This window comes from Dipteris shenzhenensis, chromosome 26 (genome assembly GCF_047967505.1).
Source record: "Dipteris shenzhenensis isolate YYH24624 ecotype China chromosome 26, Dip_SZ_1.0, whole genome shotgun sequence".
Classification (NCBI taxonomy): Eukaryota; Viridiplantae; Streptophyta; class Polypodiopsida; order Gleicheniales; family Dipteridaceae; genus Dipteris; species Dipteris shenzhenensis.
Window position 1 is genome coordinate 38,394,183 of NC_141621.1, and position 17,293 is coordinate 38,411,475.

At 44.2% G+C, this 17,293-nt stretch overlaps 1 protein-coding gene across 1 annotated transcript in view; it reads right to left on the reverse strand.

Annotated features, from left to right (window-relative positions):
- LOC147885037 (ABC transporter C family member 2-like) overlaps positions 1-17,059 on the reverse strand; it is a 106,552-nt gene extending 89,493 nt beyond the window's left edge. The window contains exons 1-3 of the mRNA XM_087397122.1: positions 16,365-17,059; positions 15,899-16,077; positions 2,106-2,145 (exon numbers count right to left, since the gene is read on the reverse strand). Of these exons, the coding sequence (XP_087253248.1) occupies positions 2,106-2,145; positions 15,899-16,077; positions 16,365-16,682 (537 nt within the window). The 5' untranslated portion in view covers positions 16,683-17,059. The remainder of the gene's footprint in view (positions 1-2,105; positions 2,146-15,898; positions 16,078-16,364) is intronic.
- Positions 17,060-17,293: the final 234 nt, after the last annotated feature.

Here is a 17,293-nt window from a genome sequence, read left to right on the forward strand (position 1 = left end):
TTCGGCACCCTTTTTCTCCATTCTTCTACATTAGTTACCTTTCTTGCCGCATCCACTTCGTCTTTAGGTTTCAATTACCTTCCACAACTTCCTTGTCACCAAGAGGCTCCACAACTTCACCTTCTAGACAGGGTAGTTATCTCCATCCAGCTTGCCTTCTTCTCGAAAGTTTGGAATCGGTGCATGTGTTACCATAGGATTGAAGTTCCTAGAATAGACTCAACACAGATGCAATTGATACAAATACTAGCAATCCATCACTAATGCAACCCCGTCTAGAACTTGGTCACCTAGGATACATTCAGACGTAGGAGATGACTTCGATTTCCACAATTCTGAACTGAAATCTCCGTCCAAAGGTTCTCAGCTCCAACCTCCATGCACTTATGAATCTTCCTAAGGGCTCTGATACCATGTTAGAAAACAAAGCCAGAGGTTGCTTGCTATAGCCAACACTCCCGCAACAGAAGCATGTATGAAAACGTCGCCCAACAAACACACAATGATTAAATCAAATCTCGCTCCTTTCCCTTGTGCACACAAATGTAGATAGAGATACATACAAACACAGATCTTGAACAATGCCCATTCGAGTAGAACAGGTGTATTGTAGATTGCTCCAAAGATGTACAAAGCCTAATACAAAAAGTACTCAGTGTGCTACCATCTAGGAAGGTACTGCCTAGATGTGGACCCCTAGAACCTCTCAAAGTTGTCTTCTACCTGCTTCTGGTGCCTTCAATCCTTTCTCAGCCTGAGTGCCCAAGGAAGCTTCAGTGGGCTGCTTGGATGTCACTCCATCAAACCTCCTTGCTGCTTTGCAATGCAGCTAATGGCGAGGCAATGTATATGTCCTGATAGACCTGTCCTTCAGACACCGTCACTAGACATGCCCTTTTTTGGCCGACACTCCCTGCTGCTCCTGTCTGCAGCCAATATCTGATGTACAAAGGACCTCGATCCCTGGCTTACCTGCTGCATTGGTGGGCAGCCAAATATGAGACTCCCTGAATGAATGCCAAGGCCCCCAATGGGACCCTTTTATAGGGCTGAATGCCCCCCAGTCTGGCCAACATGACTGAAGACTCACCCAGTCAGCCTTGCAAACTGGGCCGACCCAGTCTGAAGACATGCCACCTTGTATTGTCCTGTAAGCTGACCAGTACTTGCTAGGACTATGCACAAATGCTCCATACTCTTCTGCAAAATGCACCTGTACCAGCCACCGTACTGCAGTACCATGCGCCTGCTGCTGCAGCCAGCTGATCCTGCTACAGTCGATGGCAGGTGCCTACTGGCTTGCCACCTGTTATGGGCCGGACCTGCTGCTACAGACATGCAACTGGCAGTCCGTGCTGCATCTGCCCTGGCTGATCCCTTCAGTCTGCTGAACAGTCCTTCGTTTGACCTGCCACTCCAGCTCTTTCTGCATCTTAAGGCTCATGGAAGGCTGTTGGCAGACATATAGTGGTGGGGAGAAGGGCCCACGTGTAGGTGCTGCCCATGTGGTAACTCTCTCCTCTCTTCCCCGTGGTAGCTTTCTCATCTGCCCATGTAGCTTCCCTGTGAGTCCAACCTATGCTGCTGGCACAACTCCCCTACGTCCTCATGCAATGGGGGGAGCTGACCTCGAAACTCAACACAAAATGTGAATATATAACCTCTTTTGTCCAGTTACATGCATCAATATATTTTTCCCTTCAATCTATTGTTCTGCTTTACAAGCCATGTCTATTATGGCACTACCTCTTTTAAGCATGCTCAAAATGACCATCATTTGCATTGAAAGTGAAATGAGAGCATCAATACATAGATGAAAGCAGACAAGTCATAAAGCTGCAAAAAAGTCAGACATGTCACAATTCTACAAAAAATTTAAAAACACTCATCACACTCTGGATTAGAAGTCATGCCATCTGTGATTAATACAAAGGACGCAGCATCTAAAACATAAGTGAACTCTCTGGCTTCCAAAAACACAGGCTTGACTTCAAGAAAGAATCAGTCACCAAGCAATCCTAAAATGAACATTCGATATCCATTCTATAACATTTTCTCAGCTCAAGAGAATGTCATAGAAATAAATAAATGACCAGAAGAAATACCTGCAACGTGAAATAACCAGCACACAAATGAAAAATTTGTCTGCAAAATTCAAATAAAAATAATAGCTTGGTGAGACAAGACAGACCTTACTCATAGTAGCAAGGTAGTACTTAATGCATTAATTGAATAGAATAGTATAACCAAAACAGTTTCACAAAAAATAAAAATCCTCTCTCTCTCTCTCTCTTTCTCTCTCTCTCTCTCTTCTAGGGGAGTGCTCTCTCGGCACAACTGACTGGCAGAGATTTGAGAGGCTACAGGTGATTATGCGGTCCAGGATGATTCAGAGTCATAAATTATTGAGGCAAAGTTCACCATGAAACAACTCTAGATTGATGCCATCTTTCAGACAGTTATATACCTTCATAGGGTTTGTAGCTGGAGATTTGTAGCTGGAGACTACCGAGGCTGCTGGCACTAGACTCATCCAGAGGACCAGCAGAGAGGCCGGTTAGCACAGTCTAGTATGCATGTATATCTAGATGGTTTGCTAGTCAGGGTATTCAGATCAACCGACTGCCTCCCTTCCTATACAGCTTGGATGCATCGTCCCCTCTGCTTCCACGAGATGAGATCAACCATATCATACAGTTGGATCTACGTCAGCTCTATACGTCACGGACATGGGGTGGAGACCAGGAAGTTCCCAACAAGATCCAATTCTATCACAATCACTTTCAGAGAGTATCAAAGGATGGAATGATTATCAGACCCCAGTACCTAGAGGACAAACGAGCCTCACATGCATTGAGGATTGGCACTGGACAGATGTAGGTCTCGTCACATCAGCTAAGGATCTAGGTAGGGAGAGCTGCAGGCACACCTACAGAGCAACAGCCTGCAGACTACACACACTTACTTGCCCAGTCTATTATTAGATCCGTAGACAATACCATTGTCTCTTTCACAAGGGGCATGATTTTGGGCCACGCTCGGCTAATCCACTTTCATGACCAACTCTTGTGTTGGCCTCTATCTGATTGAGATGCAGCGACACAGTGAAACCCTACTAAGACAGATCAGGCAGCAGGAGGTGACAGTGTCACAGGAGATAGAAATAGATCAAACACGGTGACATGTCACAGAGTTCTATGCATTTGAGTCAGCCGTCGGACAGTGTGGAGATATGGAGGCAAATTAGATCAATGGAAAGAGACGATGCAGAGCTGTGTAGCCAGAGACACAGAGACCACGCACAACACAGAGGATGACCAAAACACGCAAGATGGAGCATCTCAACCTTACTCAAGGGGGACCACCAAAGTCGAGACAGGGCTCACGGGAAACAGATATTACATAAACAATGGCCCCCATTGCAATGTGAGACGACCCAACAAAGGGAGATATGCAATATCTTAACAATCGCACCAGAGAGCTACCATGGTCCCAGGATCACAGATGACACCCGATCCCATCTCTTGGCATCTCAAGATTTATGAGTTTTGCGTTTTTACATTTCAAGTACTACTTTTGAGTTTCTTAGAAAAGCACGCAGCAAGGGCCCTAGTGAGCCCTTTGTCTCAACCCATAACAGCTTGTATGAGTTACTTTTCTGATTGTACCATGACTCCTAGGCCCGCAAGGCCTCTCGAAGACATAAATACATCTCTCTCTCTCTCTCTCTCTCTCTCTCTCTCTCTCTCTCTCTCTCGGCTGATTATTCGTTCTTTCTTTCTTTCTCTCTCTCTCTCTCTCCTGTCCAAGAAGAGATAAAATGGTTATACTAGCATGCAACAACAGAAATCGAGAACACACACGAATACAATAGATGAAGAAAGCATAAACATCATTCAATTTTCTTTATTAATGGTGAAATCGCTAGCTCTCTCTCTATAGATCCTCACGCTCAGAATTTACTGCAGAAATACTCATAAGAGCTCTCTCTCTCTCTCTCTCTCTACACACTGCTAGGGCCCAAGACAACATGTCGGGCTGGACCCCCCCGAAGGTTTTTATTTCTTGAAGAGAGAATCTGTTACAAGAGTTCAGCGTAGAGCTGTTTTATAGATAAAAATCCAAAACGTGAATGATTCATTACAAGAGCTTCAAGCTCATTTCAAATTGGCAACATGCCACTTGTCTAAAATCTAGACTAAGTCCTATTACATGACACTAAGGGCCACTCTGGAGTCTTCAAAGCACTTGGACACACGAACCGCCTCCTCGATGCTTGTTAGGCTCCCGTAGCGCTTAGGAAAAATAACTCTTCCTAGTACCTGCAACAATTAATTAAAGCGCACCACCATGGCACCCATTAATTGTTAGCGCTTTGCATGCAAATAACACACTGTGGACTAATTCTAGTCACGGTGGGCGTCCCCACTGAATACATGTGCACACCTAAACAAATATAAAAATATATATTTATTCTCTGGTTGACCGGAGTCAACACTCTTGATTATAATTAAGGAGCTTTGACCAAGGGTCGAGGCGCCTTAATTATAGCCAAGTCTCTCCAACCGAAGTTGGCACATCTTGGTTAACCGTGGTTAACCCTCTTGGCGCATGCCAAGTCTCATTGATCGAAGTCAACACTCTCTGACCATAGTCAGCTCTGTAGTTCTCTGGTTAACCGCAGTTAACCCTCTTGGTAATAAACCAAGTCTCCCCGACCGAAGTCAGGTTTACTTGACTAGAGTCAAGTATCTTTGACCGTAGTCAATCCTTTGACCATTAAAAGAACTCTTTGACCATAATTAACACATATAAAACTCTTTAATTATGATCAAATAAATCGTCAACTGTACTTTGACTTAGGATATTTACATTGTGGTGACATCCCCTCGGCTTCTATTCAGTTGACCTCAACTGAAAAGCTTCCTTGTAAACATCCAAAAGCTGTGGATGGTCGGATAACATGTCTTCGTCCATCCACTTGGCATCTAATGCCGTATAATTCTTGAATTTTACAAGATACCTGTAAAACTCCTTGCCCTGAGGACCTTTGCGTACAGTATGGTACACAATCTGCTCTGGTTGAAGGACCTCCTCCAGCTCATCCACTTCTGGTGGATCCTCTGATACTGGTTCTGTAGGCTCTGGCCCCTGGAATTTCTTTAGAAGACTCACATGGAATGCATTGTGAATCCTCCAATGCTCTGGCAATGCTAACCTGTATGCAACCTTATTTATTCTTTCTGTAACCCTGAAAGGGCCATAGTATCTGGGAGATAACTTTGCATACACTTTCTCTTTGCCTTTAAACTTGCGGAGCCTAGCTTTTTTCAAACTTCAAAAGTACCCAATCCCCTTCCTTGAGATCTAACTGTCTCCTATGCTTATCTGCAGCTCTTTTATGTTTCTCTTGAGACCTTTCGATTGCTGTCCGGACTTGGCTGTAAGTTGTCTGGAGGTCTCTCACAAACTGATCAGCTGCAAATATTTCATCTTTGGTCCTCAATATAGGTGGTAAAATCACCTTCCCATATATGACCTCAAAAGGGGCTTTCCCTGTAGAGCTATGTACTGTATTATTGTAAGCAAACTCTACCAATGGTAGGTACTTTTCCCAGCCTGAACCTTGGTCACCCACGTAGCATTTCAGCATATCCAATGCTGTGGAATTTGCTATTTCACTTAAACCATCTGTCTGGGGATGGAAAGAAGAAGAAAAATTCAAATTCATCCCCATGTTATCAAATAAAGCTCTCCAGAATAGACTGGTCATTCTGGGATCTCGATCACTAGCAATGGACTTAGGCATACCATGATGCTTAAAGATCTGTGCCATGAAAAGCTTAGCCATATGATCTGCCTTTATGGTTTTGCGAACCAGAATGAAATGAGCTTGCTGAATCTATCAATGATAGTCCAAATCCCATCATTCCCTGACTTTGATCTTGGCAAATCAAAAATAAAGTCCATTGTAATACTTTCCCATGGTGCCTGAGGCACGGGAAGAGGCATAAGTAGGCCAGGTGCCTTCCATCTATCATACTTCACTTTCTAACACGTAAGGCATTTAGTAACAAACTGATGTATATCTTTCCGTATCCCTAGCCAAAAGAAATACCTCTCTAGTGCTAGAGTTGTTGCTGTAATTCCTCTGTGTCCAGCATAGGGAGGTGCATAACATTCCTCCAAAATCTTTTTCCTCATCTCCTGGGTGATGCATAGGCAATCATCTTTCATTAGATACCCATCTTTCAGGGAATAGTGACTAGTGGATTGCCTCTCTTGCATTTGCTGTAAAATCTCACCAAAATCTGCATCACTAGCATATTGCTCCCTCATGCCTTCTAGGTCCTGATGATAAGCAATAGTCACATTATTGACCTGGGGTCTTCGGGACAAGGCATCTGCCACTCTGTTCCGAATTCCTAGGGTATGGACAATCTGAAAATGATACATTGACAGCATGTTTCCCCATTTCATATGCTTCTCGGAAAGCTTGGTCTGAGTCAAAAAGTATCTCAGACTTTGGTGATCTGTTTTAACAGTAAAATCTGCACCCAAAAGATAGTGCTTCCATGTATGGATGGCATGAATTACAGCCAATAACTCTTTCTCATAGATTCCCAGATATCTTTCTGCATCACGCAATCTTCGTCTCTCATAGGCTACTACATGTCCATTCTGATGTAATGCAGCTCCAACACACTCTCCACAAGCATCGCAATCAACATCAAAAGGTTGATAAAGATCCGGGACTACAAGAATAGGCTCTGTAGTCAAGTTCTCCTTGAGTGTATTGAATGCTTTCTTCTTTGATATTCCCCATGTGAAGGCTGCATTTTTCTTAGTAAGGTCATGTAATGGAGTTGCGATATCAGCAAAATGCCTGATAAACCTTCTGTAGTAAGAACACAGGCCTAGGAAACTTTAAACTTCATGCACAGCTTTTAGCTCTGTAGAATGATTGCGGAATCTTGTGGGTAAGCCAAGTACTTACTAAGCTATGAAATCCCAAACCAAATGCCAACACAATGACAATAGCAAAAAGAAAGATAACAAAAAAGAAAAGCGAAGAAGACATGGAAGGCGAGAAAAGAAAGAAAGAAAGAAGGATGTATTAACGTCTACAAGAGGCCTCGCGGGCCTATGAGAGAAAGTACAAAACCAAAATTAACTCATATAAGCTGCTATGGGCTGAAGCAAAGGGCTACTAAGGCCCTTGCTCAAAGTTAAAGTGCTAAACTAGTGAGCAAAATAGCAGAGTAGCAAAATAGCAAAAGAGTATTAAGTACTCAGAGCTAATGCTCCTAGTACCATAGTTACCAGGGAATGGGAACATATTGGGAAGAGGGAACGGGGGAACGGGAACGGAAACATCACATCATCAAATCACATGGAAACATGCCAAAATATTCAAATAAAATGGGGGCTTGCAAGGGGGCTGAGTGGGTGACAGGAGGGGCTGAGTGGTTGGAGCAAGTAGAAGCAGCAAACTACAGCCAAAATCATGGCCAAAAACAGCAATTAAGTGACTTTTACCACTCCTGTGACCTGTTAGAAGCCGGAATGCCATTTGGGAACGTTCCCATGGAGTTTCCTCATCTGGGAACGTTCCTGGACGTTCTAGGACGTTCCGGCATAGTATGCCTTTAGGGAACAGCGTTCCCACGTTCCAAGAAGACAGAACGGCGTTCCCTAGTAACTATGCCTAGTACACGCCCACGTTCCATGTATTCGGGTACCCTGGTGGCTCTCTGATGGGATGTGAGGAGCTCTCGTATCTATGTCTGTCGAGATGTCTCTCGATGCGGTAGAGGGCGTGATCTCCTCGATCTCTATATCCGATGGGCTATGTCAAGGGTGACGCCTCATCTCTAGCGGTCTCCTCTTAGGAGGGCTGAACTAGACCGGACCTCGATTGTGCATGCTCTGGTCACTCTGTGTGTCGCATGTGCAGTGTGTGCCTCTCATCTGGCAGCATCGTGGCGGACTCTCACCGCTAATCCATGATGCTCTCATCTCATCAAGCTCCACTCCCTCATCCTCCCCAGTAGCTGACTCAGATGCATAGAAATCTGTAACATGTGTCTATGCTCTGTCGATCTCGGTAACCTTTGGCCTCGCCTCCTGCTGCTCTCTGGTCTGTCGCATCAGTATATCTCTCTGTCCTCGCATCTCAATCAGATAGAGCCCAAAACAAATCTGGTCGGGAAAATGGATCAGCCGTTAAGTGGACCAAAGCCATGTCCCTCCTAAAAGAGGTAGTGATATTGCCCTCGGATCTCATAGTAGACTGGGCAGACAAAAAGAAAGTGCTACTCTGTCTCGACCTACCCCATCCGACATAGTCTATAGATCCTCTGCTCTCTAGGTATGCTTGCAACTCTCCCTACCTCAATCCTCAGCTGATGGGACGAGACTCGCAACTACCCGATGACGATCCTCAGTGCGTGTGAGACTCTCCAGAACTCGAGGTACTGAGTTCTGATGACGAGACCATACTCCGAGACCCTCAGGAAGTGGTCATGGGAGAACTGAATCTTCGTGGGAAACTCTTCTCCCCCCCAAGCCCTAGACGTATGAAGCTGGAGGACGTCCAACCATATGATACGATTGATCTCATCTCGTGGGATCATCTCGGATGGTGCATCCATGCTATACTGAAAGGAGGGAAGTCTGTCAATCTGAATGCCGTGACTACCAAACAACATGGATACACATGCATACCATGCTGTGTCAACACCACTCTCTGTCACTCTCGATCCGTAATCGGTGTGACGAAACCCTAAACTCGCCGAGTGAAATCCGGAGCGCATGCGGTAGATGAATCTGTGTATATCCCGGGGGCGTGATGAAACCCTCCTGTGAGATCTGGAGGCAGTGTCGGCGATAGCAATCGAGCTTCACAGGGGAGAGAGAGAGAGAGAGAGAGATATGTTAAGTTATTTCTTGAACAAACGAAAGACCATGCTAACATAAGGAAACAAAAGAAACATCAATGCAAATAAGGAATAAAGTGTCTCTTCTTTATCCTTTTCCCTCTATCATTCCTTTGTTTCTTTTTTTGGGGGGGGGGGAAGGAGGGGGGCGAAAGATCCGGCCAAGACCTAAGAAACGCAAATAAACATCTTGTCCTAGCATGTAAAACATGACCTAAGATGTACAATAGTATCAGTTTCGCCTAGTTCCTACCACTAGCAATTCAAAATTGGGATGCTTGAAATCTGCCTATCATTTTTTGCCCACCCCTCAGCTGCGGATATTCATGTCCAGCACTCTCCTTTTGTTTTTCCTTGTTATCCTCTTGAATCAAAAGGAAATAAACCCTTCCCTCCGTACCGGTCACATTGCCCCGAGCCACCTACATCCAAGTATATTTGAGTCTCTTGTCCTTGTGTCTTCAAAGTCTGCAACCTATGTTTTGATCTCTCCAATATGCATGCCATCTTCAAATCCAATTCTTCAATTGATATACCTTTGTAAGACTAGAATATATCCAATCATACAAATTTAGATTTTTTATTGTTCTAAAGTCCAAAAATCTACACAGGAAATAAAAGAGAAAATGAAAGAGAAGAAAAGAGAGGTAACAAAAACTTTTTGAAAAACAAAAGGAAGACATACTTAGCAAGCAAAGCAACACTTATGTCATCATCAAATCCAATTCTTCAATTGATTCCTCCAAGTCCTAATCAAGAACCTCACGATTGTCAATGATTTGTGCATACACGACTCTATTTAGGAACTCTCCATAAGATGCATCATGCATTGAGTCATGTGGCAAAATGTCACCTGCTACATTTACTTCATCTAAGATTCCTTCACTTTCTGTCAAAAGCATCCAACTCACAAGCTTGTACTTGCAGTACATCCATAGCATCAAGAGGCACATCCCTGTGAGAAACTTCTACCCTCTGCTCAATTGCCACAATAGGCTCTCTATCAAACATCAACATCGAAGAGTGAGAAGGCCTCACTGGCCCCCTGCTCTTCATTATCACTCACACCTTGCTTGCATTGGCACTACCTCTTCATAAATATGGGTTGATATGGCTCATGCCCACCCAGTTGTCTACCTTCAGCTTGTGTGGAGACTTCTTCTTGTAAATTGGCCATCATTGTCTCTGCCTCATCAACTAGTTGCATAAATGCATCCCAAGCATCTACCTCTCCATCATGTTGAGCATATCACGTTCAAACAATCTTCTTTTTGGTTGGAAATATAAAATCACTGGCTTCTCCTCTTCTTCAACATAAATATCCGCCTCATTTTTAGCATGCATACTCGATTCTTCTTCAAGAGGTCCTGGATCCTCTTCTATTGAGCCTTATACCCATAAGAGCTCTCCGCTTCTTCTTCATCACCTCCTTCAAGAATCTCTAGCTCCACTTCATTGGCCTTTGCCAAATATCATTTCTTATCTATGATCTAAAAGTCCGAAGTGTCATCAAGCACTCCTTCACCCATCTTCACCACCTTCTATAAACGACTCTGTAGCACCAGCTTATGGAAGTGATACATCAGGAAGAAATCCATTGCTTGGCGTATAAGGCAACACAGACATATCCAAAGAAGGCTTTAGAAGCTTTGATGCATAAGACCACTTCCGTTGTAAACTGGACTCATTGACCAAATCCAACTATGCAAGCACGTGCAAATTCAACAGCTTCAACCCGACAAGGATTCTTCAATTCCACCTTCAACCTAAGATCTGGCGTGAGCCCAGCAACAAATCTCTCGATCTTCAATACTTCGGGTGGGACTTCAAGATGCCAAGAAGTCTTCCATTCCTATTACAGCTCAGCAAAGCGTTTCAGATAGTAATCCACTTCCTGATTGGGCGCTTGCTGGTTATTACACAACTCCTTCCAAATTCAATTAGGATCCCTTGCACATGCATATTGGACCAAAAAAGCAGCTCTTACCTCTTGATATTCAGCATCCCGATTTTGGGTTTCCGATACATCTTGCACAAAACTCTGAAACTATATCCTTGGTTCACCTTGTCGACAATAGAGAAACCGAAGGACTGTGACTGATCACTATAACATCTCTTCAACTCACAAATACAATAAGAGCATCGCAAATGAACCCATAAGCTGTATCTTTCATCAACCTCTCGACGATTTGCAACATCCCACGCTCTCTAGACGGAACATAATATTCATAAACATAACATAGGCAATCCTTCAAGCTGATTTTCCACAAAGACAATCATACATAATGACTGACAAGAGGATCAGCACTGATGTTAGGCAGCGTTTCTCCCACAAGTCCAATCTTAGCTGCAAGATAGGAGCAACCTGCCAAAACAAAACCAGTTGCCTGTCGTATTCTCAATTTTCAACCTTCCCTTCTACGGATTTAGGCCCCAACTTCTTCTAGAAAGTCGTAGAACACGATTTCAGCTTTGCAAAAAATCTGAATTATCTGCATGTTCTTTACCCACGCCTCCACTGGCCTATCGACCATTAGTTCCACAATCAACAGTCACTTACTATCATCATGCAAATAACCATCTAGTCCTAGCACACAAAACATGACCTGAGATGTACAATAGTATCAGTTCCGCCTCGTTCCTACCACTAGCAGTTCAAAATTGGGGTCCTCAAAATTTGCCTATCAACGTCTAGGAACCTCGAACAATTAATTCAGAACACATCATGTCCATAGTCTCTGGTAGACCAAGCAATGAACCTCAAACACATCTAGTCCATAGATCCAAAGCTTACCTTACCTACCAGATTTCAGTTACAGGAGCTGCAATCAGCCCGCTCTCCCGCCCAAAAGTCCTCTCTGGCTGTGGCCCTTGGGGGGACCCATATCTCAGTGCTAGAAAGCAGGTACAATCTGAGTATCCTAAGCAAGGGCTGCCCTCAACTCATCACACTTGTCATCAATGTCGTCCTTGTCTTTTGATTTACCCTTGTCCTTCAACTGGCAATCTTTGGCCAAGTGACGTCTCTTCCCACAAGCATAGCACCAACTGATTTGTTGTGACCTGATGCCACAACGCTCGAGAAACCATATAGTATACGAGGGGAAGCTTTGTGAGGATGAGGGGAAGCTTCGTGAGGATAAGGTTGCCGACTGAGGAGAGCATAATGCAACACCCATTGCCACAAGCTGGTCATGGATCAACTTGGCCTCATTAAGAACGGCTATATCTACAAGAAACTCAAGACTGTAGAACTGACCCTGCAAAGCGATAACCCGCATAGAGGAATCCCGGGCATAGAGATCCTCCAGCTTAGACCACACTTCAACAGCACCAGTCAAGGTTTGCACTGTCGAGGACCTCTTTCATAATGGTCCGCACCAAAGCCGAGTGTGCCTTGGAGTCACGGTCCTCCCAATGCTACAATTCCTCAAGGATGGCTTCCTCCCAGTCAGCATCCCAACTTATGGAGTGCTTTGGATGTTCATGCTTCCATGCGTACCCCTGAACGATCTCCCAAAGACCCTTGTGGATGAACCAGACCTTCATATTCAACTTCCACTGAGCGTAATTGGTTCCGTCTAGTTTGTCCTCTTTGGTCACGCACGTGGGTGCAAAGAGTCAGATGAACAGCCCTTTTGAAAGGGAGAGTGGGTGGGAAAGAAGAAGTAGGGAAAAGGGGAAAGGCTTCTCCTCTTGATGTCCACACCTTACTTCAGCCTCTCTTGGGCTCCTCCACTAGCTCCTGCAGTCCCAAACAATTGACCTCTTCCGGCAGCTAACTCTGTCAGCCCAGCTAGATCTTTACACGATCTTGTTCAAGACACAGGTGATGTATGGTGGGTGGGATATGGGCCACAACAATATCCCACGTCAGCCTGAAATGCCCGCAGTCTGTCCACCACTGTCTGCAATGTGTTCCATCAGTCCCTTTCTGACCTCCGAACAGCAGCATACAGCCAGAACGGATGCTTGCTCCAACTCACTTCAAACAGCAGCAAATAAACTCAATCTAAACGCCTGCAGAAGCCGCTTCTCTAGATCCCAGCTTTGATACCATGTCAAACATTGCACATGCGGAAGCATAATACGAGAGAGAGAGAGAGAGAGAGAGAGAGAGAGAGACTCAGATCAGAGGCAACAGTGGAAATGGGACACCTCCAATGGGGAGAGAAGGCCCTATAAACAGGCTGCCAAATGGCTGACCCAGGAGCTGCCGAGTGGTCGACCCAGATCAGGTCGGTTGACCAGATCCAGGTCAGGTCGGCTGACCCAACTATGGTCAGCCGACTGACCCAACTAGGGTTAGCCAACCTTGGTGACTGACCCAACCAGGGTTAGCCAACCTTTGGTTAGCTCCAGCAACTGGCCCCAAGCCCTGGAAAGACAGCCCCAGATTCAGCCTCAAACAAGCCCAAAATTCGGAGAAAAGACGACTCTCGTTAAGGGCCAACACACTCACATAGAAGCCCTCACCATGAGATGCCCTAAATTCTAACACCTTTTGCCCAAAGCGCCCTGTGACTCACACTTTCATTACTCTGGTAGACTAAACTGCCAAGTGCACTGAGCACCAAAACACAGGGTCACTAGATAGACTGACTTGATGCACCCAAATGGGGTAAGGGGTTTTGGGGGGTGTACCAATATCCTGGAATTGACAGTAAAGACCAATTCATAAGGTAGCAAGGCTAGAGGTTATTGCCAAGACTATGCACGAATTGCAGAATTAAGGACGCATTCAAGTGCACACGCTGTATCAACGCTAACTTGATGCACCCAAATGGGGTAAGGGTTTTGGGGGGTGTACCAATATCCTGGAATTGACAGTAAAGACCAATTCATAAGGTAGCAAGGCTAGAGGTTATTGCCAAGACTATACACGAATTGCAGAATTAAGGATGCATTCAAGTGCACACGCTGTATCAACACTAGGTCATGTTTTTATAGAAGGAAGCAGACTACCTAAAACTAACCCGCCCTGATAGCTCTGCAGCCCTAGGTCATTTGAAAAACTTTTTGACTAAGTGTTATGATTGTGTAGACGGAGGAGTGTACCAGTGGTACCTGGCAATCATCCCGATTGCATTACATGGCCTAACCCAAATAGTGTGAGCCCTCCTCATCAGAACACGTCACCTAACCATGGTGATTTCTGGGGTGGTCCTCCATAAACCAACTCCAGGTTCTCAAAATGGGTTGGACAGTGAGTCCCCAACCCCAAATAAACACATATATCCGATTCAATAAGTAAAAAATGAATTAATTAATTTTAACAAAACAATCACCTGAAAATGGTTATCTTGTTGATCTGGTTCACGACAAGAGCTGCCATGTAGGCAGTTGTCATGGGCTGCAGATGCCCATGACATACACCTTATCAGATTGGGATATACCATTGGACTGCTATGCATATTGCTGCTTGTGATAAGTCCATAACATCTGATAGATGTTGCCAAACATGGGGCAGATATTTAAGAGCAGTTGTTTTTTAATTGACATAACAGCAAAACAACCACTTCAGAATTCTATAGAAGGTTTCGTATGTCTAGATATTCATGTATACTTGTCTCAATTTCGTAGCATGCAACTTCTACAATTCACAAGCGCTATCAAAGAGAGGCGATAGCGCTGCTGTCACATCAAGTGAGAAACCATAGGTTCCACTAATCTTTGTATTTCCATATTCATTGTACTCCCTCATTGTTAGAGTGATCCATTCCGCTTTATTCAATGTTCAAAAGGCACATAATCTGCAGAATAAGAACCATCTAGAGGTGGAAAAGGTTAGATGGGCCAGAGCCAGGATCGAGCCAGGATCGCCAGGGAGGCAAGAATCTATAAAATCCGCCCACCAGGAGAGAGGAGAAATTAAGAGCATACTCTCCTTCAGTGCAGAGCATACATACACAACAGCAATGATCTCAGCCTGACCGTCCTTATGAACCAGCCCCAAGCAATTGGGTGCGTAGCTTAAGAAAACTCTGGGATACCAAGTAAAATTTTGGACATAGACGATAGGATGGCTAAGTTCATACTAACCACATAAGATTTACCGGAAAATGATGTAAAAGAGGTAAGTATCATCATGATAGTGGCTTCTAGTCTCATCAATCTTGTAGGTAGAGACAAACTGCCTCATGAATTGGGGAATCAACCCAAAGGAGAAAGGACACAAGCAAAGATATGCTAATTGAATTCCCAGTAAAATTCAAGAAAAACTCTGGTGAGAATCAATAGGAAAAATGGATTCATGCCAGAAGGACATAAACCAAATGGCATTCCATGTACTGACTCGCAAAAGTATATAGGTACTCTGCAAAAAGAGAGTGAACTCTTGTCAAAATGGAGCCCAACATGGAAAAAGCCAATCCAAAAAAGTATTAGGAAAGGCCGGTTATGCAACAGCTGTGAAAATTGAGAAGAAGATGAGCTTTATACCCTTCTGTATTACAGGAAGTTTTCAAAAGATGTGCTTCTTACAGAAATAGACTTATTGACATTATTGGGAGAGGAGCTTGGTGATCGCTTTGAGAGACCACTGATAAGATTAAATTAGCTAACACCTTACAGCACTATAGAACCGACTGTAATTTATATTTGTTTTCTTTGCCTCTATAGATCCTATTGGGGCTACATATACATGTAAACGTAGATGTGGAAAACCCCAACAGAATTGTAGGAGATTGCACATTAGAAGTTTCATTAAGTGTACATGCACATGCAAACGTAGATGTAGAAAACCATAACAGAATTGTAAGAGATTGCACATTAGAAGATTCCAATAAAAGTGTAGGCTCCACATTAGGTGAACTTATGCTTATATATAGTGGTCCCTCACAGGAGTCGCTAAACAATAATGTGGGTGATGCTCTCTCTCTCTCTCACAGATAATATGGCTAAACAGTGATTGAACAACAAAAAAGAATCTCATTTGGGTAGTGGCGTAAGAAACATACTGCTCATAGTATTGCCTCAAGTCGAACATAAATCGAAACATCGTGGCTTGTGCAACTAGTACATAGATGACTCCAAATCGCACATACCATCGGAATTCTTCGACGTATATCTTTGTCTCAAGATACAGCATCCATAACATAATACACCATGTGAGACTGCTCACCAGTAAAGTTACAATCTGGAAACATTCACAGTTATATTGGTAATTCAACTCTAAGCTTAAACATTTTTACTGCTCCAACTTGACTTTCTCGTTTAGTGTCTACAATTAGCTTTCTGTTTCTAATTCATTACACTTTCTTTGTAAAAACCACCCCTGTGGGCAACCCTTTCTTTGCTAGCACATAACATTATTACGCTTTCTTCGTTAAAACACCCTCGTTCTAGTTTAATCAAACTGATAATCGCCCTATCTCCACCGTAGAACAGAGACGTTAGCAATCCTAGCTTCTTTCTTGGACTTACCTCAAAAGGTGGAAGAAAAGAGCCTCCATCCAAATTGACAAATGATATGCCCAGGCCTATTTGTATCAAGGGTGACAGCATCAAGACTGCTGCTAGCAGAATCAGAAAGTAATTCATGAAAGGGTTCTTTAGGCGGAATTTTTGCAAGCTATGCCCACGCAATAGAAGCCGAATTCGGTATCCCACTAAGCAGCACAATGCGACATTGGACAGGGTAACCACGAAGACGTCCGCTATACATGGGGTGTATGCGCCGAAGCCGTTTTCGAGTTGCGTCTCCCAGACACCACCAGAGACAGGCTTGCAAAAGGACGCCATTTGGCTGGGACTACGATAGCAATACCGCCCAAATGAAAAAATGATAATAATAATTCAAAGGACTGTTGTGGGGAGTAAGGTGAAGCAAAACTGCAGATGTTGTAAGAGGGGAGCTCAAGGTGGGAGGAGGGGGGGAGGAAGCGAGCAATTGGGAAGGGTTTGGTGATGGAGGGGTGATGATGGGCGATGAGGGGTGATGATGGGCGATGGGAGACTGAAGAGAGGAGAGGAGAGGAGGCAATGGAGGCGGTGATGAAGAGGAGGGAGGTTGAAGGAGAGGTGACTATGGCGAAGAGAAGAGATGGCTGGCTGGCCGGCTATGGCGATTGCCACAGAGTTCGCTTCGCGCTTCCCCCTCAGCAAAACCTCCGGCAGGGAAGACACTGATTATATGTCAAAATCATATTTTTTGCGTCATCATTCCAATAAATAAGGAATATAATTTAGCACGGGTCCGAACATTTGCACGTTCTTAAATCTATTACTAAAGTCAACACCTTTGCTCACCCCCGACGTCACCCATGAATTTTACTCTCCCGAGCACCTCCCAGCATTTTGAATGGCACGTCCCCATGAAGACTTGTCAGGTTGGAGACTTTGATTAATGATGC